Below are 26517 nucleotides of genomic sequence, written 5' to 3'. Positions count from 1 at the left end.
CATGATATTTTGAGAGCCAGAGACATTGCTTATTTAAGGTATAATTTGAAGATTTTTATGTATAGACAAAGGCCTTTCTCAATAACCATTTTGAGGTGAAGAGAAAAAAAGGGTGAATAAGAAACTTGGGACTGCTTTAGATGCTTTCTGAGCAGATCAGAATGACTAGTTCTAGATAAAGGTTTTTAAACCCTAATGTCATTTTAATTTTCTTTCCCTATAGCTTTTAATTGGAAAAAGGAAAGTGCTTCTCAGCGTGCTCTGTTAACTTAATCTTTCAGAAAAGTCTGTCCAGGGAGTGACAGCAGTAGAAAGTATATAGATGGAATGCTTGCTGCAAACCATTAATTGCCAGTGTGCAGACTTTCTAAGCTATTTGAGGTCTTAAAATACATCAGAGAACTCATGTTAAAAAAAAAGAAGTGTATATTATTATTTGTAAAAAATAGGCTAATAACATGGATCTAGCAGTTGTAAATGAGAAACTTCAACATATCCAACCCAAGAAATGCAAACCCTAATATTTTAGTTGTCTCTGTTCTTATCTGATAGCAGACCATCCAACCAGCTGATTAACTGGCTTCATGCTTTACGAATGCTTTATATCTGCATATATTATAGCAGGTATTCCAGTTTCAGATTTCATACAACTTAGAGACACACTTTTGTGCTCTGTTCCGACTGTACATATTCCATTTTTAGATATAGTACAACTACCCATGCTCAACTTGTGTGCCTAAATTATATGAAAATCCACTTGAAAGCTCACTAAAATTTTTGCATATACATAAATGAACTTTTTTCTATGAAACTTAGTTAAAACTCCATAGAAATTTATGACATAACTTGTACTTATTACTTTCTCTTAAAATGTAGTGAGAAACTCCTGTATTATATAAAGCAGATACACAAAATTTCTGAGGTAAAAATAACACATAATATTCTATACTTGACCCTCCTCCCTCCCATATCACTTGTTAAGTCCTTATAGAAAGAGGCAGCTATGTTCCTCTGCCACAGCTGAAAACAAACTGACCTTTTAACAAAAAAGCAAACCAATATTTATAGTGAAGTCTGGGTAAAGCATAACACAGCAATACATCTCTCTCAGGAATTAGTGCAAGTAAATGTCAACCACATATTCGTGCCCCCAATTCTCTCAGTGAATTAAGTAGCTTACTTACCATTACATGACCAAAACTTACATCAGGTAGCTTAAATAAAGATAGCAAAAGAATTATTCAGAAGAAAGCACAGTGCATTTAAATTCAATAGTATTTCTTGTACCAAGCCCTCAAATGCATAAAACACCTCATGCTGTGTGTTCTATACGTTCAGCATAATATTCTGTACACTTGAAAACTGCATGAAATCTCAGCAGAATGCACATCTGGCTTCCATAGACTTAAAATTCTTATTCAACCCATTACATTTGTTTATTGATCGAACAAGAGGTAAGTGAGCATTTGTTCTGGTGTTAATTTAAATCCCCTCAATGTTGCTTGCTTTCCCACATCTTCATTTATATGTCTGGAATTACATGCTGCTAACAAAGACACTCATGACTTTTTAGTTTAGTCTTTCTACAGGATGGCAATTTTAGTTTGATCACTAGCAAGTTCATTTCGGTCTCAAACTTTTCGTTTGGTAACAATCTTTTGCCTTTTGTGAGCAATGCATTTTTGCAAGAAGCTATTTTAGTTTTCATGGAGTTGTCATTGACTAAGTCTATGGCTTTCTAGGCTTTCTCTAATCCCGTATTTGTTTCAGCTTTTCCTTCATTAGTTCTTCATTCAATCATTTTCTATAGCTCTTTATTCAATCCCTTTTTTACATCATGACCTATTATTCCCTAAATTTAGGCTCCTTTCTCTTTAATTTCCTTCTTTACATTTTTCCTATTTGGCTTTGATTTCTGATTTCAAATGTCCTTATTTCCTCCCCTGCACACAATATCTCCAACTACTTATCTTGAACACATAAGATTTATCACTGATCTGGAGTGGACAATCCCCTTCCCTGTGTTTACATTGAGATTTTTTTCTCTATTAAACTGCCCCCTCTCATTCTCATAGTCAGTTATGAAGTTAACCAGGCAATTCTTCCTGCATGATTGTTTTAATTTATTCTAAATAGACAGCTTTTGTGTTTTTCTGGGTGTTACACTTGGAAGCTGATTTTCAGCCAAAAATGAGCCGTGTATAAAACCTTTTAAAGTGACTTCCATTTTTGTCCTTGGGAACATGCACCTTTGTGCACAGGGCTTAAACCAAATGCTGGTTCCCAGCAGAGACATTGAAATTCTGCTCATAAATATTTCTAGACCTGTTAAGCCATGAAATAGCAATGCATTTGAATATACATTGATGTGCATTTATTTGTATAACAAGCTATGCAATCTGTTTCAGTGGGAGCCCTTTCCAACTACCAGCACAGTAATTGGAGGACAAAAGATGCGTAGGCAGGGTTGCTGCCCCACGGTGAGCAGGCTGCTTCTATTAGGAACAGACCTCACTCAGCCGGCACATAACTGCTCCTACTGCTACTGTGGGTGACTTTTCCATCAGCTTTCAGGGCAAATCACACCACTGGGAAAATCTTGGAGGAGTGAAGTTCCATGTGATTACAGGCTACAATTGAATGATTATCTGCTCTCTGAGCTGCACATGAAAAGAAATTTAAGTGCTGCCATCTTACCGACTTTTTCTTCTTAGTACAGTTTGGTTTCCTGCAACTTGAGTAGTAGTTGAGGGTGGCATACTCCATCAGAGCAGCAAAGACAAATAGAAAGCATACAGTCACAAACAAATCCATGGCGGTGACATAGGAAACACGGGGCAATGACTTTCTTGCAATGGTACTCAAAGTTGTCATGGTCAATACTGTGGTGATGCCTGCAGAGAGAAACTTGATTTAATTATATGGAACATCACTTCTCCATATCACAGAGGAATCTTTGGAAATAAACATACAAAACAGAAATCCAGAGTGTACCCAAGGAATTAATTAATTTCATATGGTAGTGTTAAGAAATAATGGAAAATAATATCAGTGGGGACAAAGTTATTTTGTAAACAAAGATTTGGTCTATGGTTTATTTTCATCTTTGCAAAAGTGTCATTCCCATGCCTCTCAATATGCTTTTCTTCATCTCTTCCTTTTCCTGATCCCAGCTAGGTTGAAGATGGGGGTGAGGGAGAAGGAGAGAATGAAGAAATTTTTGAAGAAGAGTATAAAGCAGAAAAGATACTAAACTCAGAAAAATAAAACCAAGAAACTCAGAAAGTTCTGAAGGAAACGTATTATTCCACAGTAGTATTGCTCTCATGAAAAATCTTATGCTCAAAAAAGAAAAAGAGCTGGAGAGAGAAAAGAAAAGTTTTTCTGCTAAGTTCTGACTATTAATTCTGAAAGTATGTCTTCACACCACTGCTTCCTTGGGAGGCCTCCACTGCCTCCACTGCCTCCACTTTCCTTCTGAGTAAGGGAAGTCAGTGTTACTTGCTCAGAGTAAGACTCTCATACAAACTTCAGATGCAACATTAACAGAAATGGCCTTTTTAATTCATATAAAGCGTCACTTAGATTGATTTAGTAATAAGGAATATAATGGGAATTAGTGTGAAATATATAAAACAATAAAACCAGTGTTAGAATGAAATCTATGTCATGTCAGTTATTTGACTCCTAGTAATTCATACAATTTCTCTTCATTCCTGAGGAATAACAGTCTTTTCATTGCCAGCTTGGACTGAAGCTTTTAATCATTTGTTATGAGCTGCATGTCTTCTGATAGAAAAAACCCCAGCTTCTCAATGTCTTGGGAAAAAAAATAAAGCTTTCCCACAAGTAAGTCTCAAGAGAGAACCTTCTCAATAAATAACATAACCATAAGGTAATCTTTTTTATAGTGAAAATGATGTTTCACATTGGTGCACAGTGTTTGAAATGGCAAGGAATGACTGAAATTATGCCTTAGAGTTAAATAACTTCTCACTAAAGGCACTCTGGAGAGAAAGAAGTATCTGTGGATTACTTTTGACTACTTTCTCTTTATGAAGGGTTGTTCATCTCTGACTTGTAAAGTTTGATAGAAGCTACAGTGATTCACAGGAATAACCTCCATTCAAGCTAACAGAAAGTCCCTGGAAAAGCCAGAAGGCAAATTTTTGCCTGGGTCTCAAACTTGAATAATAATGATTAATTTAACTCCTTAAATATCTGTTACCCAGAAACGAACAAAGAAAAAGTTTCTGAAAAAAACCGCAAGTCAATAACCAAGATGAAAGCAATGCTGATAGGAAGTGGGAAGTGTGGCCTTTGTGTGTGCCTTGGACATCTAAAAGCTATTGGGAAAATATTTCCATTTCCTGAAACTTGTGCCACCTCCCAGTGTAAACAGATGTGGTTGGCATGATCCAGCAACCTCTCCAGACCCCTCAGCATCAGTTCTGTACTCAGCTGATGCTTTAAAAAAGCTGCAAAGACCATGCTTAGCCATTCATCGCCGCTGAGCTGCAGAGATGCCCAGCTGCCAAAGCTGTGAACTGACTGGCTTTGATTTGACCCTTACTGACTATAGGTCACTCAGTCATTCTGTGTAGCCGTGACTGAGGCCTTGGGAGTCACTAATTTCAAAAGAACTGCATCCAGACTATGACATACTCTACAATATAAAATTAAGTTCTTTAACACTTCCTAATCCACATTTAGACTTCTGACACAAATATGTCCTTTGCAGAGTGACATATACATTCACATGCTTTCAGGCATTTTACTACCTTTAAAAATTTCCTCAAAACCTATAGAGTTCTTCCAGTACAATATATGGTATCCTGTTTACCTGGACTCAAATGAAGGTTTTTATTTCCCACTCATCCTCTGATAGGAGAGTTTTTTATCAAGAGGCTAAAAAGAAATAATTAGTCTCTTAAGTATGTAAGTCCTCAACTCAGCCTGTATCCTATATCCATGCCTTAAGCCTGAATGTGGAACACCAGCTCGAATCACCCTTCGACTGGATTCCAGCTCATGCCATAAACAAGCACTGAGTTTTTGAAACAATGAAAATTCTATCTAGTGTATCAATTTTACACCTAGCCCGCAGGCACTAATTTTAAAATGTTAAAATGAGTTTATGGGGATACATACAGAGAGGAAAGAGAAAGAAGGTGAAGCAGATGATACAGTTTTGTACTTCTATACATTTACAAATCAGAATATATGTATGTATATATGAATAAAATGCAGCACCATTATTTCCAAATATAGTATCTTGTTTCCATACCCTTAGTTCATTTTATCTCTCATGCTAACGAAATTCAGTTTGTTGAGTGGTTTCAAATCTAATATGTCTTGCCAGATGAAATTGTGAAGTCTCTCACATTGTGGAGTCCCGTATGGCAAACTGAGCTTTGCATCTGTTATTGAAATTCACAGTGCTCATGAACTATCTATTTCAACAGAATTTTAATATCAGCCAAGGACAGCTCTGAATTAACCTGAGTTCAAAATTTTCAGGTAGAAAGTGTAAGTGAAAGCTTACAAGTCTGTGTATAAATACCATTTTGGGACGTTATATTCTCTGAATAAATCCCATACCAAAGATGCTGTTTGATAAAACAAAAAGGACTGACTGGGAGACCAAGTTATGCATAACATAACACCTGAAAGCACTTTAACTTTTAGATCCTTGGTCTAAACAGTTATTTAAAATTACTACTGCTTGAAATCTGCTTACTGGACAAGCATATGCAGAGTGAGGTGGCAGGAGTTTTGTGTTAGAAACTCTTTGGTCAGCAAGGCAAATTTTTTCTTATTTTCTTGAGGTTATGTTGGTGGGACACTAAAGGAAATATCTGCTGCTTTCATGCATGCTATCACTTGGTCATAAAGTTAATTCTCCATCTTTCTTGTCTGGCATCTGTTTTGAGTACTTTCTTGGTTTTCTAGTGAATGAGGTAAAGATGGAATGTCAAGGAAAGCAATGTTCATTTTTTATTAAATATCATCTGTACCTTCTTTTACATCAACATGTTGCTGGCCTTGAGTTTAAAAAGATACCCACTGTATCTTTTTAAACTGCAGTTTGATCTTGTTCTGTAGTAACTGCCTGGTCCTATTACATATTATACCCATTTTGAAAAAGTATGGAGAAACTGGGATGAAAGCTTCAGTTTAACTTAATTCCCTTCATCTTCAAGGAAAAAAACCTATTCTTTTCCAGATCATAACTTTTCTTAAGGGACATGCTGGGTCCTCTTGACTTAGAACATTTTGAGATAATTTTGATTGCTAGAGACAAGCAGAAACTGCAGAGAGACTTTTTTTTTTCTCCTTGAATGAAGTGCAGAATAACTCAGGATCACAAAACACAGTTCACAGCCAGCACTCAAATTTTACTTCCATTTTCCCACTGACTCTTCAGGTGGCCTGGAGTTAATCTCATTGCCACTCTGGGCCTTAGTACCTCAAAGTGTGAAAAGGGGACTATAATACCAAGTTTTTAAAGAACACTTCAATATCTCTGGACAGTACTACTGAAAGAATACTTATGGTCCCAAGCCCAAATTATTTTTTTTTTCCCAGCATGGGAATAGTTTATTAGTTATCATTATTCAGAAAGCAATAATACCTGTACTTCATGTAACTGTGAGTAGTTGCCAATAACTTTGGAAATTATTCATTAATTTCAGAGAGCGAAATATTTCCCTGGTGCTAGTCCTTTATATTAATGCAGCTATATTGAAGAAGATTTGTTGCTGCACTTTCAACTAATTAGTAGGACAATTTCAGCATTACTCACAATTTTACCATGTGCCATTACCCAGATGTGGATGTGTGCTGTTGCTCAGACAGATTTATAAGTTGCATTTTATAAGCAGGTCTACAGCAAAATGGGAGCATCTGCTTACTGCATCCTGGGAGTCAACAGGCTATTGCCAATTTGGGAACAACAGGACTCTGTGCACAAAAGTGACCCATATATATTTGGCTTTATTTTTAGACCAGTTGTATTTTAGCCTATGGGATTTAATTCTCAGCTGGAGTTTTAGGAGTGAGTCATGACATCCATTGAGTAGAGCCTTGGATCTACTAATTTTTATGTCCTTACTCCAAATTCATGACATCAGTATCTGAATACTTTTTTCCCTGAACTGGCTGAGGGGTGAGGTGGAGAATCACACGTTAGTGATTAGTGATCTAACATATTTCTGTATTTAATTAATGGGAAAACTGAGCTATGTGGTGTGGGGAACCACCCTTAGGTACAGGATATGAAAAATGCTTATGGCAAACCAATAATGCAAAGTGTTAGGTGTCTTTTGTCTCTTTCATGCATTAGGAAAGATAACCCAACTGGATGCTGTGTGACTCTCCTCCATGCATGGGGCTTCAGACTCCCTTTTAAAGAAAACGGAGAACAGTCAGTCTTTCCTTATCTCCCCTGAGTCACCCAATTTAAGAAGAAAAGAGTTCAATTTAAGAATTCAGCAGAGAGGTACACTTAAGACCTATGGCTATCAGAGGCAAGTGTACACAGCCAGGAACAGGCAGTTGTAAGCTGCTCTGTCCTCACCTGTGTATGGTCTTTTTGCTGTCCTGGAGTGGTTACTGGATAAAAGAATAACTGTGAGTCTTTTTATTCATCCTGTTGCTGGAGCCATGGTGCACTGGCCCTTTGGCACTCATGTGGAGGGAATGAGGACTGAGTATTCCTTTCCTGTACAACAACCTCAGAAAAATGGACCTACATAGTAACAAACTCCAGCAGGAGGATGCAATGAAGAGCTGGGAATGATAACCCCTCTGTTTGAAAACAGACATGCAGACTTTGACATAGCCTCCCCTTTTTTCCTAGACTGGTAGATTTCTGAATCAGTTTACATTGGCAGACCTAGCAACCGTAATGTGAACTGAGAAATTGTTTTTCCTTTGGTTCTGATGTTTACATATAATTGGCTATTATATACCCCTATACTCTTGATGCTGGCAAAACCCACAGGTTTTCCTATAGATATTGGAAAAAATTTCTAAGTCTAAGTCAACAGTTATAAGCGTATACTAATGCATATTGCCAAAATATACATGCTGGTACTGACACAAATGAGTTTCTGGAAAACCTAAAGCAGCATAAATCTCCACAATCTATGAAAAATATCAATACACCCAGTGTGAAGCTTAACTTCAAGCATGCAAGCTAAAACACTTTGCATGAGTTAATACTATTATATCCCACAGTTTTCTGTATATATAAGACATAATGCCCAGTGGGGGAGAGTTACAGAAGGGAAGGAAGCCAGCAATGCAATTAATTAATTCTTCAAAAATGTCACTAAAATATCATGGTGAGAACAAGGAGACAGACATTAATTCAAGAGTTTTATGCAAAATAGGTGGCAGTGTCATCCAAAGGCTCAGACTAGTTTACTTTTAGTTACCCTGTTACAGGAAAACACCCAGAGGTCTCAGTAATAAGTAGATATGGGTCTGCAAGACATAGTAGTAATAATCCAAAGTGTGTACCTAGCAGTCTATTTGAAAGGAAGCTGACATTTTCAAATTGTACTGTAGAAACATCAGAAAAGGGAATTATTAGCAACTTACCTAATGCTGTTCTTGCTGGGGTGGCATCTTTTTTGATCCAAAAGGATACCCAGGAAAGAACAACTGTTAATATACAGGGAATGTATGTTTGTATAGTAAAGTATCCCATTCTTCTACTTAAGTCGAAGTATATAGTCATGACTACATAATCACCTGCAATAATAACACAAAAAGGAAATTCACATTGTGATGGGATGCAGACAGTATCAGTTCACTGACCTGCTAATATTTTAACTTTCATAAAAACATTCCATATGAAATATTTTTTAGAGTTTCAACAGCATCTGCGTAGTAATGCTCATGTGAAATTTAAGTAAACCTTGCCATTCTAATATCCTTAAGTTTTAGGTCTCTGTGGAAATTACGTATTTGGACAGGTAGAGCCTCTCAGCAATCATTCTGGATGAATAAAGTTTTGAAAGGCATCTTGAGTTTCCAGACTTTGTATTTCTGGATCTCTTTATGGCCACAAATGTAAAGGTACGGTCATTCACCAGATTCTGCAACCACGGGACACAAAATCCTTCCTTCTGCAGGCTGTGTCTTCTGTGCCCTAATTTCAGGTTTGAGTGACTTCTGTTATGTTCTTTTGAGATATGAATCTGAAAATAGGGGTCTTTATGGCAAATGTAGCATGCACATGAGTATGCCTTTACACAAGAAATCATTTATAGACACTAGAACCTCAGTGCTGGTGAGACACTGGTTTTGTTGGCATTCCTCATTTCAAAACAGTTATGGCCATTTGTGGTATTTTCAGAAGGTCAGTCTGAACACAAAGTTTATTATTCTGCTGTATAGTGAAAATCATAAATTCAAGAACTCAGTAAGAAGGTTAGTTTATCTCACATTATATGATTTTTTTCACTGTACCTCTTCTGCTAGCCCTTGTGATTTCACAGGGGATAATAATCTGTTCCTCCCTCTCTCCTCAGTAGAGGCTACTGACCTTATCACTTCTGCCCTTACTAACAGCTCTGTCAGCCTCATAGATGTTAACTATCTTTCTCTCTCAGACAGTTACAGTGAATAACAGCAATAAAACTGAACTGGGACTGATTTCTGTACTTCACTTGAAGTAGGTTGTTTCCGTTTCAGATGTAAAGGAGCGCTTATATGCCAGAGAATTTTTATGTGGTTTTGCCTGACTACATCAGATTAGGCCTAATAAATTTTATGGCTTCTTGTTACAAAACTTAACTTTCTAGAGTATGATATTTTCAGAAAGCATAGTTGCAATAGCTAAGTAACTCTGTCCTGTTACAGCAAACCATCAGAAGAACAAAGAAATTGGAAACATATAAAGATTAATCCCCCAAGGAATGTACATACAACTCACCCAAGCAGAAGCACAATGGGTTTATTAGTTGAGGCAAATTAAAACTTAATCATCTAGTAACATATAAACAAATGCATTTAATACAGTGGATAATTTGACTACAGCTAAATATTATATAGAAAAGAAATTAATTCAGTAAAAGTAACTTTCATCCAAAGCATCTCTGAAGGCACTATAAAATCAATGAATTATCATAAGTTATAAAGTTAAAGGTAAATAAAAACCTGATGGTGGGAAGAGGGGAATGTGTCAAAAGGAAAAGTTCCTATGTGTAAAGTACATCAGTTTGAGATAGATATATTTGGAAGAGGTTGACAAGCCTGTGAAAGTTTCCATAATGCCGCTGTTAGATGAAAGTATACATTTGGACAAGAATTGTGCCAGTGAAAACTGTCTGACTCCAAGAAACTGGACAGTCATTTCAGAAGCCTTGCTTATAGAGCTCACTGCTGTTACAACTAGGAGGTATTGCAGAGCATCATGACATAGTGAGGCTTTTGGGTTGTTCTAAAGGCTAAGGGTTATTGTCATTCCATGAATCCCCAGCAGTTTTCTCTGTGCAGGGAATGGCACCAGGGAATTGATGTAGGTTAGTAACCATAGGTTCTGCTGGCTTACTGTTAGACTGGTTTGCCTCACCAAAGAAAGACTTACACCACAGCAGCTGAGATCGTTTGTGTAAAGAATCAGGTGGAGTGTAAATCAGTGCTTCTACTGACATGAACCAACTGAAAAGAATGGAAGAAATGTTGATGAATTAAACATTGTCTGTCAAGGTAGAAGAATGAGCAAAAAATGAAATCAAAGACTCTACAGAAAACATGTTGAGCCTTTCCATTTCCCTTACTTAGTTCCTGTATCTAGAACTATGTGTTTATGGATGAGCTGCCTGAGAATGGTATAAAGTCAAGCACAATCTGCACACCTCCACTGTGTATAACAATATATGATACACACAATTCCAGTACCCACACAGGTCACTGCTCCTCTCAATAGTGTGGTCTTGATACCCAGCACAGCAACTGAGAGTAGGAGTAGATACTGCACTGTAAGATACTGGAAAAGTAAAAGAGTCCCTGTTTCCAAGTCTTTGATGAAAATAAACCTGGTAAACATGAGAGTGGGAGAAAATTAGTGCACATTAAATGATGTAGAGAGTCCATCATCACAATTAGTCATTAACTGATTTAGTGTCTTTCAGGCAGGATTAATTTCCTGTGATTTTAGACATCTAGAAGGCAAATTCTACAGATGACATGCACACTGTGGCCTCCTTTCTACACTTAATGAAAAGAAATTGGTACTTTCAGTATACGGTTTGTCATATCTGCTTTAGAGGCACATCTTAGAAGGTGAATGTTTTCAAAATATTTCCGTTTCTCTCCTGTGATCAAAAAACAAGAGCGAGTGGCTGAGATGTGGACAAAAACATTGCAGACACTTGCAGATTATACAAGGAGCTAACCACACCCCTTGATTCCATGGTGATAGCTAAATTGGGCTACTTCTGTGAGGATGCTAAGGTTATTTTATTTAAGTATAATAGTCTTCTTGACATTTTAAAGGGTATTTTAGATATTTTCCTCCTTTTTTCCTGTTTAAAGTTGATGTCTTCATCCTTATATAGGATATGCACAATCCTTCCTTCCTTCCTTCCTTCCTTCCTTCCTTCCTTCCTTCCTTCCTTCCTTCCTTCCTTCCTTCCTTCCTTCCTTCCTTCCTTCCTTCCTTCCTTCCTTCCTTCCTTCCTTCCTTCCTTCCTTCCTTCCTTCCTTCCTTCCTTCCTTCCTTCCTTCCTTCCTTCCTTCCTCCCTTCCTTCCTCCCTTCCTTCCTCCCTTCCTCCCTTCCTCCCTTCCTCCCTTCCTCCCTCCCTCCCTCCCTCCCTTTCTCCCTCCCTCCCTCCTTCCTTTTCTTGCCTGAGATCCACAGATATTCTCACAATGAAGAAAGCAGACCCAGGCATGCAGGCAGCAGCTGTGCATAAGGACTTACGTACTGTACCCTCTGTGCTGCTGTGTGTTTATGGGAACACACTGACAGATAATATACCCAGCAATTTGCTTCACTGGAACTAGTGATGCAAAGAGGAAATAAGAGGAGAATTTGCTGGTTCTCTTACAGTACTCAAACCATGCTTATGAGACAATGGATGCTGCTGATAATGTTCGTGGGAGGAAGAAATCACCACTCTTTAAATTCAGAGCCCCAACTGAAAGCACCAGTGTTGTGTCTGCTCTCAGAGGCAAGTATGCTTCTGTACAACATATACTGAATGATTTTTTAAAAAATATATGGTAAATTAAAATGTTCATCTAAATAACCACTTCAGTTCTATCTTCAGACAAGTCAACTTCTATCGTGATTACTGGATTCTCTCATTAAATTCAGAAGAGTATGTGCTTTGGCTACTTTCCTTATTGCACTGCTCCAAATTGCATGATGATGATGATGATGATGATAATATTATTCTTCACATTATTCCTTCCAGAAGTAAATATTCTCTATGTATCTGAAAGCACTTCATGCACATTAAAGAAAAGTAGCCCTGGTACATTTATTTTTTTCTCTAAACATACAAAATAATCTGTACAAAGAAACTTTCCTCTCTTCTGAAAGATTCTCCTCTCTTCTGGGATACAATTCATTCTGTACATCCTGCAATCATGAGCAACCCAAAGGAGGGAAAAACACTTTCAAGAGATTTGCTCAGTGTCTCCTTGCACCTTTGGGAGCCTTTAGAGCTCCACCTGCTGTTACTGCCACTGCTAGAAGGGGAGCTGGGGCTCATAGTGTGACAAAGTTCTGCAGTGCAGGCAAGATGGGAAAAATCTCCTTCCAAACTGCCTGTCATTAAACCAATGCACTTGATTGGAAAGTAATCATACAGTGGTTGCCTAGCAAAGGACCACTGGAATCACTAATACCAAGAAACTTCATTTTTAAACCCAGAGAGGAATTCTACCTTTTAACGACTTAAATAATATTCCCAGGAAGGCAAACTAACTTTTAACTGAATGATTAGACCATCAATTCTCTGAAATAATGAAAACTATCTCGAGGCAAAATAGAGCATGAACAGTTCCGTAAAAAGGGAGCAAAATGTGCACCTTTAGGCAACAAATCTGGAGTAATCACAACAGTGTAGCAACGCTTCCCATGAAACCAAGTTGACTGCTGGCTGTGACCCATAGGACTTATATTAGCCTAAGTTTCTAGTTTGAAAGTAGGACACTATTTAGAACAATAATGATTTGCAGTGTAATAACTGCTGTGGATTTTAATGGACAGTGTCAAACTATAGCAAATTTTTTTTTGACTATTGAAGACTAAGGGTCAGATTTTTGCACCAAGAACAGCTCCCTTGAAGGTAAAATGTTTGAGGAGAAAACAATTTGCTATTTTATTAAAAATAAATAAATTTAAAAATATAAAGTTATATACTGTAAATAATTTACTTACTCAAACTATACCATACTGTCACTACGTCACATTTTCATTCATCCTTCCATTATACTCTGAGGTTAACAATTAACTTAGAAAAAAGATAATTATTAATAATAAAAAAATAATTATTAACTTTATGAAGACTGAAATATGAAGGTACAATGCATACACAGAGCTGATTCAGCATGTGAATGAAGGTTACATGCAAACTGTCTACCACTAGAACTGCAAAACAATGAGGAGTGGCAGAGTTTATCCATGTTGTTACAAGAGTTTTATTACAGAAGAGAGTCCTAGTCACTAAAATGAGGAGTGATGCTGTGTGTCATGACTATTTCTTTGTTGATCAGAAAGACCACAGAGATTGAGGCATCTTCCTCATTATCTTAACAAATCTAATTTACTTAATAGCAAGGAAACAAACTTTCCAATCTTCAATACTTTTTTATTTTATTTTTTCATTTGGAAGCCAAGAGAAGACCTAATTTAATCTTGCCATTAACTATTCATGTCACCCTCAAACTGTTTTCTGATCTTTGCTTCCCAAAGCTCAATTTTTTTATTTTCTGAGCTAGGTTTCTCTTCTTTCTTAGTAAGCTGACAATTTTCTAGTCAGTATGTACAGAAGTTCTTGCAAAATGTTCACTAGAGAGGTTTATTGGAAGAGATGCATGCAGAATTGGAAGTGAAGCTATTGTGGCAGTGCTGGTGCCAACTGGGAATGTGCAAGTTTCAGGTTCAAGACACAGTTCCAAATTCTGCACTGGCTGGAAAGAGTATCTCAGTTCAAAGTCAGGCAGGAACACAGGCAGTGTTAAAAAACCCAACCGCGCCTAATTCAGATAATGGGGATTGTTCAGCCTTGAAAAAAACAGGCTTCAGAAGACCTAATTGCCTTCCAGTACCTGAAGAGAGCCTACAAGAAAAATAGAGACTCTTTTTAAGAGCATGTAGTGACAGAACAAGAGGGAATAGATTCAAACACAGAGAGCAGGTTTAGATTCGATATTAGGGAAAAATTCTTTACTGTGAAGGTAGTGAGGCAATAAAACAGGTGGTCCAGTGAAGTTGTGGATGCTGCATCCCCATGAGGGCTCAAGGCCAGGTTGGATGGAGCTCTGATCAGCCTGGTCTAGTGGGAGGCGTCCCTGCCCATGGCAATGGGGTTGGAACTGGTCCCTTGCAACAAGCCATTCTGTGATTCTATGATTCTGTAATTCAAAATCTGATGGAAGAGTCATGTGAACTAGCTCTTTTCACATCCCAGGCCTTCATCCCAATACCTCAGAGGTATATCTAGTGGAAGGTCAACCTATCTTCTTACTAAAACTACTAAGAAAATAAAAAGGTTGACTGTGATTACTTCAATTACACTGCCTATTATTAATACTTCATCAGCCGTTTTGTCTTCAGAGCTGGTATCCCATCCTAACATGACTTTATCTCCAGCCAGGTTTAGAGCAAGTTTCGACTTTTGGAAGATCCAAAAACTCAACAAAATCGTAGAAGAAATAGCTTAATGTAAACATAAGTGGTTATGACTTCAAAATGAGCTATTATTAAGACAAAAAACACATGGGTGAAAACAGAATTTTGCAGTTCTTTTGAAGAAAAATGTAGGACAAATGAGAGTCATGAAAGTATAGTTAAAAATGCCTTTATCTTCTTCAGCATCATCATAAATGATGAAGAAATGCTGAGGACTTGTTGCAGGCTTATTCTGGCTCCTCCAAAATGGGTCAGTCAACATACAACATGACTTTTCATCTGTGGGAACAATTTCTGCTCCACAGCAGTCTAGAACAAATGCTTCTAAGACAAAAGAAAGAACATAATGATTGAGGTCATGCTGTCACTTAAGAGCTAGTCTTAGATTCCTCTATGCTGCTTTGGCATTTAGGTATTTCTCAGTGACACCTGGATATTGTGCTTGGATGGGAGAGCATGTGTACAGCAGAGAAAGATAGTTACACCTCATCTCAAGTAAGTGTTCCTGGAGTGCTAACAGGCACTGCTACACTAATACATTTCTGCTTAAGCTGCATGTTTAACCTCAGGAAAAATGCATTCAAGGCTTCAGAGGTGTCCTTTTTACATGTATTTCCATAGTAGCTATGTGGCTAGGTGTCTAGTCACAGGCAATGATCTTAAGAAATAGATCAAAAGAGCTTTCTGTGTCCTGAAGATCTCTGGTTTTGAGTTCATAATTGCTTTTAGCATTATCAGGATGTGTCTCCCTGTGTGTGTGCATGTACTAGAGCAGTGTAGCCCAGATTTGGCTTTCAGCTCTTACACTTGAAAAGCAAATTTTCCAGGAATATGTTCACACCATGATGCAAAATTATTGCTAAAGTTTCCCATTATCATAGACAAATCACTGTATCAGTACACAGTGGAAAAAAACCCTCAAAACACCAACTAACCCTAATAGCACTGTTTGTGCCTGTAGAAATCATGTCCAATTATAAGTATACACATATGCATTAGCATGCATAATAAAAATCAAATAGTGTCAGATTAGAAGTGTAAAACAAAGACCAGATCCCAGGTTGTCTCAAGGCAAAAGAATTTTTAAAGTCAAATCCGACCAAGATGTCTTCCAAACCTGGCAGATCCACAAGATATTATATTTGGTTTATTGCTTTGTGTAATATCAAGAATATAATATCAAGAAACATATTTTTACTTGAGGCTATCCATTTTTTTCATCACCATAAAATATTTCACATTTATTCTGTTTGTTCTTCCTTGGATGCTGAACTTTCATTTTCTTTGATGCAAGCAGCATTTTCAAGAGTTTTCTAAAATGACAGTTTTGTTAAATGAACTATTACCTGCTTTTAAAAACTAATGACTATTTTTTTAGCACATAAAGTTATTGCATCCTCTGACTTTGGCATTTAATATTGAATCTGAAAAATAAATTAATTTGTTCAAAGTCCTAACTTCTTTATATTGATCTTTTTTTCCTCAGAATCATTGCCATACATATGTTGTATACTGGAACTTTTCATGGAGAACTGAAATGAAATAAGCAAAAGACACAATTTTTTAAGACTTAAATTGTGTCCCAAGGTAATTTGAAACCTACTAGTCAGTATTTCTTGTGCCCTAAACAATTCTTTATATGCCACTGACAGTTGAAAGAGACAGTTTCAAGGACAGTTACTTTTGATTCAACCGCAATCATTTCACTCTCTGTATCTCATATTTTCTGTTAAGTGTCTGGGATACTTTGAATGTACTCAGGAGGTGTATAAAGGCCCATGAATACAATTGACCTCCAGAATCATTTCAAAGAATAGAAGGTTTGAAAAAGAAATTACTACTATTTTAGTGTTTGGTGGCATGATCATGTTTTGTTTATTTGTATACTTATGTGTTTATTTATTATGCAAGCTGTCCTGCCAAATACACCTATTCTGTCTTCCCAGTCATATTACTGTATATTAAAGCTCTCTTCCCACTAAGCCATGTGAAGCTGTAGCATGTTATTCATCTATGAGGTATTATGAGCACCAGAATTGCTCTCAGGATGTTAAGGCCTATTATCTTTAAACATAATGACATTTTCATTTTGCAACATGAAGTATCATTTCATGTATTCTTTGAAATATGGAACCACTGAAACCAAAGGAATTTTAATTTGGCTGTTGTAAGGTACAAGAAATATTGTAAAATCCTCCAAAAAATGCAGTTTCATCCAGCCACATGGTGGGAATAAAAATGTATAATATCATAAGAGGAATTTGATCCATGATTACCAGTCCAGTTCAATTTCTGCCTTATCAGTAGAAAATTTACACACATAATCTCCATTTGAATTCATGTATCAGTCTGAGAGAAAATCAATATACAAATACTGTGCAGCATGGCATGATCCATTACTCACTATTCCTAAGAAGTCTTGCTATTTTCCATATATAGGTTTTCTTTTGTGTTTGAAGAATAGAAATGAACAATAGCAGATGAAGTAAAAACAATAATAAATTACCATAGCTGCCGATGTCAGTGAAGGTAGATGAAGGATCAGAGTGAAAATGAATGTCTTTTATGTAGGAATCTTTTCCTGAGAGGGTTTATTGATGAGCTGTGCAATGCTTTTCGAACAGAATATTTTTTCACACTCCACAGAGCATCAAATACTGTAGGACATCTGAGGATACACAATATTAATGACTGTTGGATTCACTTTGCTCTTAAAAAGCACTGAGAACCACTAGTTTCATGATGCCTTTCAATGCTGATCACTTCTCATTTATCTCTAGAACTGAAATTCTTACTCACAAGAGCTGTTGTTTGTGGGAGGAGACCCATTTATGTTGCAGTTTGTTACACTGTCCCACAGGACTGGATTTGATGAGCTTGTAATTCCCAAACCAGTTGAAATAGCTTTTAATTAGCCTCAAAAAAATCCCATGTTAACACTTTCAAATAAAATGCTTTATTTTTCTCCCTCAGATTTTATTTTTATACATTAAATAAAGAAAAACCCCAAACAAAAAAACATTTTGCTTGACCTGATACTCTTTTTGCATAAGTAAAATGCTCATGAGTTTGGCGTCATCCACAATCATTGTGACTGTATTATATTGCTATGACATCTTTTATATAATCATGGAATGGAGTAGCCTGTTTCTTTCTATCCATACTGACATCTACTCCACCTCAACTGTCCCTAACATACGGTCTTGAGGATAGCTTTAAATAGTACCTCACTGTTGGAAACCCTTCCCTGTTGGTCATGCCGCATTCTGAAAGAGCCTATGGTGATTATTTGGCTGGATTTTCTGAGTGGTATGAGATTTTTCTGAAGTAAGCACAGCTGCAAACCCCAAAGTTATTGATAAAGTAGAACATATTTTAGAAAGGCAGCCTATCTTTATTTTAAGAAATTCCAGCAGTAGAGTTGCACTACAAGCCTTGAAGTTCTTTCAGTGCCTAGTTATTCTCACTGGGAAAAACAGGTGAGTCTGTTTTAACTGAGTGAGTTTTTTAACTGAGACTTAGTCTGCAGTCATCTAGCATGAATTCAGACCTTGAGCCTTAGTATGTCTTTGCTAGAGTGCTGAAGGATTTTTAGCCAGTTTTGTTTTTCTCATGCAGGTATTTAGAGATGGTAATCTACTACCCTTTATCTTTCAAGATAAACACTTATGGTCTCTTAACAAGAGGAATTACTTCCAGTCTCTGATAAATCTTCTGTCTCTTTCATGCACTCCACAACTTTTCAAAATGATTCTTGAAGAGCAGCCATCAGAATTAGGTTTTAATTTAACAGCAGCTGGATAAATGTAACATATACAGATAATATAAACGTCCTTCTAGGAAATAATCTTTCTCTGAACACATATGCCAAACCTGTGCTTGGTACTTCAGCCATACCTTCAAACACAGAGTATATTTTGAAATAACTCTTAATTCAGAAGAACTATTACATAGCCTTTAGATCTGCAGCACCCAGAATGTCAGGTGTTCAGTTCTGGAAGAGCAAAATCATTAGGCTCCAATCCTAAGTACCTGCTTCCAACTTGAGTACATGTGCTGAAGTACAGACATACATATTGTCACTTTCATCCCGGCTACAGAGCTATCCAACTTGTAGCTACTATTGACAACTCCCTCAACCTTTGTGTCACTTATAAGCTTAACAAGTCTCAATGTTATTATTGCTTCTCTGTTATTAAAAGAAGTATGAAGTAGCATCAAGCCAAAAGATGTAGTATCTCAACAGAAAGTCCTGGTAAATAATGTTTTTTCTAGCTATGTCTTGGATATTTTCAAGTAGTCAAAATTTAGTAATTTGATATGTGACACTGATTTTCTTATCACTGTAGCTTCTTAATCAAAATGTCATACTGCATCACATGAGATGTCTTACAAATGTATGTTATATCACCAGAAATGTATAAGCTCAGAAGATGACACTGAGCTAGTTTGACAGGAATTACTTTCTATGAATGAACGTTTATTGGTGTTAATTTTATTACCCCTTACATTTGTATGAATCTGTTCCAGGATCAGCTGTTCCATAACTTTACTCAAGACCAATGCCAAGATGAAAAAACAGTAATTACTTTAGTAGTTTTATTTAGATTTCTGAAACTGTTGGGAGGAGGAAAAGAAGTGTTTTATTTGCCCTCAAGCCTTCACCAGCTCTTTAAACGATTAGTATCAAGTTATCAAAGGATATGTTAAGCAAAGAAAGAATTAATGAAGAGATTGTTCTGGGAAAGTGACTGGTAACATCAGAACAGAACAGAACAGAACAGTTTTGGTTGGAAGGGATCTACGACAATCATCTAATCCGATTCCCTGACCATTTCAGGGCTGACCAGAGGTTAAAGCCTGTTATTAAGGGCATTTTCCAAGTGACTGCTAAACACTGACAGGCTTGGGGCACCAACCACCTCTTTAGGAAGCCTTTTCCAGCGTTTTATCACCCTCTCAGTAAGGAAATGCTTGCTAATGTCCCATCTGAACCTCCCCTGGAATGGCTTTAAACCATTCCCATATGTCCTATCACTAAACACCAGGGAGAAGAGCTCAGCACATCCCTCTCCACTTCCTCTCCTCAGGAAGCTGCAGAGGGCAATGAAATCCCCCCTTTGTCTCCCTTTCTCCAAACTAGACAAACCCAAAGTCCCCAGCTGCTCCTCACAGAACATGCCTTCCTGCCCTGTCACCAGCTTTGTCACCCTCCTCTGGATGCATTCAAGGACTTTCACATCCTTGTTACATTGCAATCTTTGTTTTACACAAGTAACGGTATACTTGCATTCAAAAAAACTGCAAGAGTTGGTTTATTTTTTATTCTGTAACTTTCTAACTCACATCAAATTCCTGCATGCTGGAGACAATGCCATTTTAGTTAAGAAATAGTAAAGGCAAAGGTTGAGAATTTCCAAGGAATGTTACTATTTGCAGAAGGAGCTTTCTAGCATAGTCATTCAGATTAAAGCCCTCTGACAATGATATTTCCCACTTCACGTTATAGGTAGATACGTTTTTATTCCTACAAAGGTATTTGGCAACCTGTAGCAGATGCAAGCTTGCATTCTGTCTTATCTGGTAGAATAAAGAAAAAAATTGATCTGGATGCAGTCTCTTATCACTTCAAAGACATTTGACAGCTGGAGAAATGTAATGCTGCTTCTGACTGCTATTTTAGCTCCTTTTTTGCCTACTCAAGACTTTCCAACTGGATTACTATCATTCTTTCTTGCCTTCCAAGCAATGACTGTTTTGTCTTTTCAAATTTCCTTGATATCACCTTTTCAAATACATATTCATAATCAGGCCATGAGTATTTCCTTTATTAATTTTCTCAGCTTGCACCTCTGGTATAATGTAATGGGTTTTTTTTCCTTCACATTCCCTAATGCCTTTGTTCCCACGTGCTATTAATAAATTAATTTTGTGATTAAAAAAAGTTCCCTTTTTTCCCTTCTCTACTAGCCCTTTTTCTTTCTTGTACTGTCCTCCTGGATTGTCAAGTTATTCTGCCTGGTACTTCTGAGTTCCTTTGTGAGGAATGAAAAAGCCAGCCTAAATCTCATCCAAATATAACTACCTTTCATCTGTTCATTTCTATTTATGAATAATATTTTTCATTTCTGAACTCTGCGCTCAAACTTTCACTTGCTTTCATCAGAAGTTTTCTCTTATTTTAGTTCAACTGGAAATAAACTTGGCCTTAACCTGCCAATGTTAACTTAAAATTGTTGAAGTCACAAAATCATAGATTTAGCCCAAATCTCTTGATATCCCTTCCCTTGCTGTCTCCAGGGAACTGCTTGTGTATATTAATTATGTCTCTTTATCTGATATTCTTCAGTGTAAAATATTTAATTTATACAACAATAACACACACTGATTTTTAAAGTGGTCCTGTCAAATTAAATACTGTCAGAAAAACTACCAATGGTCTCTCTGTGGCAAAAGAAGAAATAGAGATGTTTTCTCTAAGTACTATTCAATAACACATTTAAACAGTTCTCTTCACACTTGGGCAAGAGCTCACATCTTTTTACATCATCTCTGCATGACCTGAAAAGGACAAGTAACCACAAAGAACTTCAGGGAGGAGAAAAGACTCCTGAAAAATTCTCAAGAAAGTCATGAGCAAGGTAAATGGTTCAGTAACACGAAGGTGATATTTCATTCACAATTCATAGTTGTAAAATAGAGCAACTGTATTGAAGGATGATAGCAATATCCATTGATGCCAGAAGTTTATTAGTTTTTGCCAAAAAAACCCAAAAGATATTCTGTGTAGTAAAGCCAGACCAAACTTTGGATTTCTTTTTCAACTCTGCTAAGTTTTTCAAGAGCATATGGTAATGTCTTTGATTCTTACTTCATGGATTCCAGTTTTCCTCAACTCAACTCATGCAAATGTATGAGTTTTGGGAGAGAATGGAGTGGCGTTATCTACTTCAATTGAGGAATCACCACTAGAACCTTATTCACATGGGCCTGGTTGAAGAGGACTCTATGTCAGATATGTGTAAATTAAAAGAGAACATAAGATAAACTCTGACTGTGACTACAAAGTTTGAAAATTCAGAAAATTAAGCCAACTTTTTGTAAGAGGAGAACAATTTGGGAGTGGCTAAATATGGCATTTGTTTTTTTAACTATTTAATGCCTGTCCTGCTGTGATGGTTAAAGTTCCAGTCAGCAGACAGAAGCAAAGAATAGAGTGTATGATTTAAAGATACTTTTTCTCCCAAATCATGGAGTCATAAATGGTTTGGATTGGAAGGGACCTTAAAGACCATCTAGTTCCAACCCTTCTGCCATGGCAGGGACACCTTCCACTAGAACAAAGACCCATCCAACTAGGCCTTGAACACTTCCAGGGATAGGGCATCCACAGCTTCTCTGGACAACCTGTTCTAGTGCTCACCATCCTCACAGTAAAGATTTTCTTCCTTATAGCTAATCTAAACCTACCCTCTTTCAATTTAAAGCCACTCCCCCTTGTCCTATCATTACATGCCCTTGTACAAAGTCCTCCAGCTCTCTTGTAGCCACTCTAGGTATTGGAAGGTGCTATAAGATTTCTCTAGTGGCTTTTCTTCAGGCCAAAGAACCTCAGCTCTCTCAGCCTGTCTTCATAGGAGAGATGCTCCAGTCCTCTAATCAGCCTCTCCAACTCTTCTTCCTCTCCTAGTGTAATGGGTCTTTCCTCTTCAGTCTGCAGAGTCATGAGGTGGTCCTGCAAGGGCACCTTAGCCTGTGCCTGTTGCTGGTCCTTGCCCTTGCAGGCATCCATTCTTCTGTGTTATTGATCCCCTCCCTCCTGTTTGTGCTGCAGGGGAGGTTGTGGCTGCATGTCTGTGGGGTTGTGTGTCCACTGCAGACTGTCCTTGGAACCAGCTAACTTCTTCTCAGCCTCCCTGATGTTACACAGGTCTGCTGCCCGTCCCTGTCCCAGGAGAACAGTCCAGGCCCTACCCACAGAGACTGAGGTCCACACTGCAGCATCTCCCCTCAGCAGCTCTGTGTGGGTGGAGGCATTGGTCAGCACCAGGATAGATGAGGCAGACCCTTTGGGGCAGCCCGTGCCATATCTCCTGGCCCCACCCATGCCTCATCAGCCACTCTTCTGTGAGTTGCCAGCTCCTGGCCAAACTCAGGGATTCCCTGGGGTTTCCTTGGCTCAGGAAATCCCCCCTGTATGCCAAGATCCCCTGCTCCACTGCAACACATGCCTGCACCAGAGCTGCTCACCTCATGGAGTCTGTGAAAGATCATTTTCATGTATATTTGGTTGAAAGCGCCAAGTCTGGTTCATCCATGTGAGAGAACTGAGTTAAAAATTTGAAGAGCTATACTGGTGGAATGGTTATGGAAACCATTCCATATGGCTGGAGGCTGGCAGTTCATAATTTTTGTGTATCTCTGGTTGTACTGCTTGTTTTCAGCATGAACAGCCCTCCTTGCTGTGCCTCACAGGCCTGGGACTTGTAACCATGCCCTGCCTTCATCAAACAACTGGATGTGAACTCCAGCCAGGGGAACATTTTGTGTTGATGGTAGCTTAAATATTTGGTAGCACTTTCAAAAGCTCTTCATACTATTGTGAATCAATGAGGTACAGATTTCTAAGTCACTTATGCCACATATTTACCAGGTAATTGGATGAGCATGAGGGAGGCTTTAAGCACAGCATGTTCTGGCATCAGCCCACACTGCAGCCATAGGAAGGCCTTGTTAACACTGATAGGTTTCCAGTCTTAGTAGGATCACTTTGGGACCACTGCTACTGTGCATCTGCAGTGTGCAGGTTCCCCATGACTCTGTGTACTCCACAGATTAACCAACAGACACTTTTGAGAGTTTTCTCCTACAAACACTAGTTTTAAATATATAAACAGAATCTGTTAGTACTGGTAAACTAGTGAAAAGAGTACAGGACTTAGATCCCATATGTCACTCAAATTATGTCTTCTGAAGAAGAAAGTGTAGGAATGTTTCAATTTTTGGAGGGTTTAGGACTGCAAAAATGAAGTGTTTGATGTGGTACCTGAGGGGCAGCCAAAAAATTTCATTTGCAGTCTTAATTTAAACCTCTGATTTTTTTTTTTTTTTCACAGCCAGCAGTCTCTTGCTCTGAGTTTTGCTTCTATGGATGAATCTGAATGCAGTATAGGGAGAAAATACCGCATGCACAAAATGATAACAGCAGAGAAATAACTAGCTGTGGAGGTATGATTCAGACCTGTGAGAAGTAAACTCAGGAATTTAACGGTTAGGGTTCCATTTAAAGAGCATATATGCCTTTGAAGCCTGACCACACACACAACATTTAAGACCTACTTTGCCTAAGAGCTACCTGAGCAATCATCTACTTTGAAAAGAAGCATAAATAAGTTTTTCATGTATCTCCCTGTCCTGGTTTTGACCAGGACAGAGTTAATTTTTGCAGTAGCTGAGGGGATGCAGCTGTGGATGTGCCTAAGAGGATATTACATACCAATTTAGGTAATTTCCAGGGGTGGGGGAGGACAGGGCAAGGAAGGGATAGGACAGGAAAGGGCAGGACAGGACGGGACTGGACTCTCTCTTGTTTCCGAGGAGATGGGTGCTCCTTTCTGATCAGGAAAAATGTGCTGGAAGGAGCAGTGGGATGGCACCATCTGTGGTTATGTTGCATTGTGTCACTAGATGAGCATTTTGCATGTAAATCACTCTTTTGCACACTTCTGTTATTAATATTGTTACTGGTACTACTCATTTTTCTTATCTCGGTGCTGTTTCCAGTAAATTGTTTTTATTTTAACCTATAACCTCTACCTTTTGTATCTCCCACTGGACAGGGGAGGGGAGTGAGCGGGGTGGAGAAGGGAGCACTAAATTAGGGAATGCCTCTCCTAACCCATGACACTTCCCCATAACAGTACTATTTTAGAAACCACCAGACAGGAAAACAAAGCCTGTTTTTTGTACAAGTTGCTCACAGTTCTCAGCAAGGCAACATTCATGATGCTTAGTATGCATCAACCTGAGGGGAAGAGTCAGTTCAAGGAGGAAGAGTAGTCCTGAGTTTCACCCTGGGAAGGGTGCAGTAACCAAGTGTTATGGCTCAATCTGTGTTGACAGCACCGGCTTACTGAACACTAGTTGATGACATTTCAGTGATTTGCAACATATGAAATATTTAAGAAGGACTTTAGATTAGCTCAGGGTAGAGACTGGAATTGTAAAGAGATGTTCAAGAAGGACCTATCAACAAGGACTAAAGTTCCTGTATACATTTGCTCCAATAAAAAGCATTTTGAGGAAAAAAACTGCAGCAGGACCAAACCATTGGGCCTATGCCATTTTAGCCTTCCCTTTTTATTTTATTTTTAACTCTACTTGGGTAAAAGGCTACTGTGCTAAGCCCCTATGTGGTTTAGCCCCTGAAATTAGGTTTCTCTGGCACTGCTGATCAGTTATGGCAAACTTTGAGTCTGTGTACATCAATAAAATGTTGGTAAGTTGCTAATGACAGGTGTAACCTCCTTAAACTGTCATAAAATGAATAGGAGACACTGCTAAAACTGAAGTGCCTCAAAGAGCCTGAAAGAGCACTTGTGATGCAAGTAGGTTGCTTTTCCATTAATATTTAAGTGTATTTCAGGACAAGGACGATAGTATTGATACATACCAAACTGAAAATGCTCATACTCCATATGAGCACTGCCTGAAGTTTTTATTATTTTTATGTGTAGCTACATTTGGTCAGCATTTCCCAGAGATTTTAGGGATGCATGGGTCATCTGTGAGAGAACTGAATTTTGTTCAAAAATACTACGGCCTTGGAGAGCTCTTCATTTGCAGAAATTTCAGAAATATTACCTTAAAAAAATGGAAGAAATTTATTCCCTTGGTTAGATTTCTTAGTACATTTTCTAACCTGGTTTAATTCAAGCTGTTATTTTTGGCAAGTTTGACATAAACTAATTGCTTTGGCTATTTTGAAAAAAAGCACATTTAAATAACCACAATAATAAAAAAAAAAACCCTCAAACCAAATAGCTTCTTATTCTGAAAATATCTCTAAAACAGTTCAATTATGAAACCTCTAACCACTTCCTTCTTCATTTTCTCCTTGAATCAACCTTCTATCTGGTTTATTTGAGTTGGAGCCACCTACCCTCAGGCAGTCATAATTCTGTTTCATTATTTCTTTATTATGATTATTTTCCCACTTTGAGCAACGAGAGAGATGCAATTTTGCTTGAACTCAACTTATTGAACACTTTTTTTTACCTCTATCACACTCCCTCTTAGTTTATGAATTACTTAGGAACTTATCACTTCAAAAGTTTTCTGTACGTTGAATTTTAATGTTAGAAAAAGCAATTTGTTCTTTAAAATAATCATTAAACACAGCTTTTTGTTTAAGCCAATGGGACCAATGAATAATGTCGTCATTTAAATAACAGACAGAGAGATCTATACTCTTACAAGATAACATACATGTCTCCATCAGAAATGGCAAATATAATTAGTTCCCATGAGCATTCAGAAATGTATTCCTATGCTGGTAATAACTTTTACGACACCATCCATGAATTACTAATTTGAAATGGTTTTAATCAAGGCCTGGATGATATAATGCAGTAGACAA

General features: G+C 37.7%; 1 protein-coding gene across 1 annotated transcript in view; it reads right to left on the bottom strand.

Moving 5' to 3' along the window:
* GABRG3 (gamma-aminobutyric acid type A receptor subunit gamma3) overlaps positions 1-26517 on the bottom strand; it is a 312369-nt gene that overhangs the window by 2325 nt on the left and 283527 nt on the right. Inside the window, exons 7-9 of the mRNA XM_069006212.1 lie at positions 8608-8760; positions 2698-2894; positions 1185-1214 (exon numbers count right to left, since the gene is read on the bottom strand). Coding sequence (XP_068862313.1) covers positions 1185-1214; positions 2698-2894; positions 8608-8760 — 380 coding nt within the window. The remainder of the gene's footprint in view (positions 1-1184; positions 1215-2697; positions 2895-8607; positions 8761-26517) is intronic.

This window comes from Aphelocoma coerulescens, chromosome 1 (assembly GCF_041296385.1).
Source record: "Aphelocoma coerulescens isolate FSJ_1873_10779 chromosome 1, UR_Acoe_1.0, whole genome shotgun sequence".
Taxonomy (NCBI): domain Eukaryota; kingdom Metazoa; phylum Chordata; class Aves; order Passeriformes; family Corvidae; genus Aphelocoma; species Aphelocoma coerulescens.
This window is presented reverse-complemented; position numbering and strand designations above follow the sequence as displayed.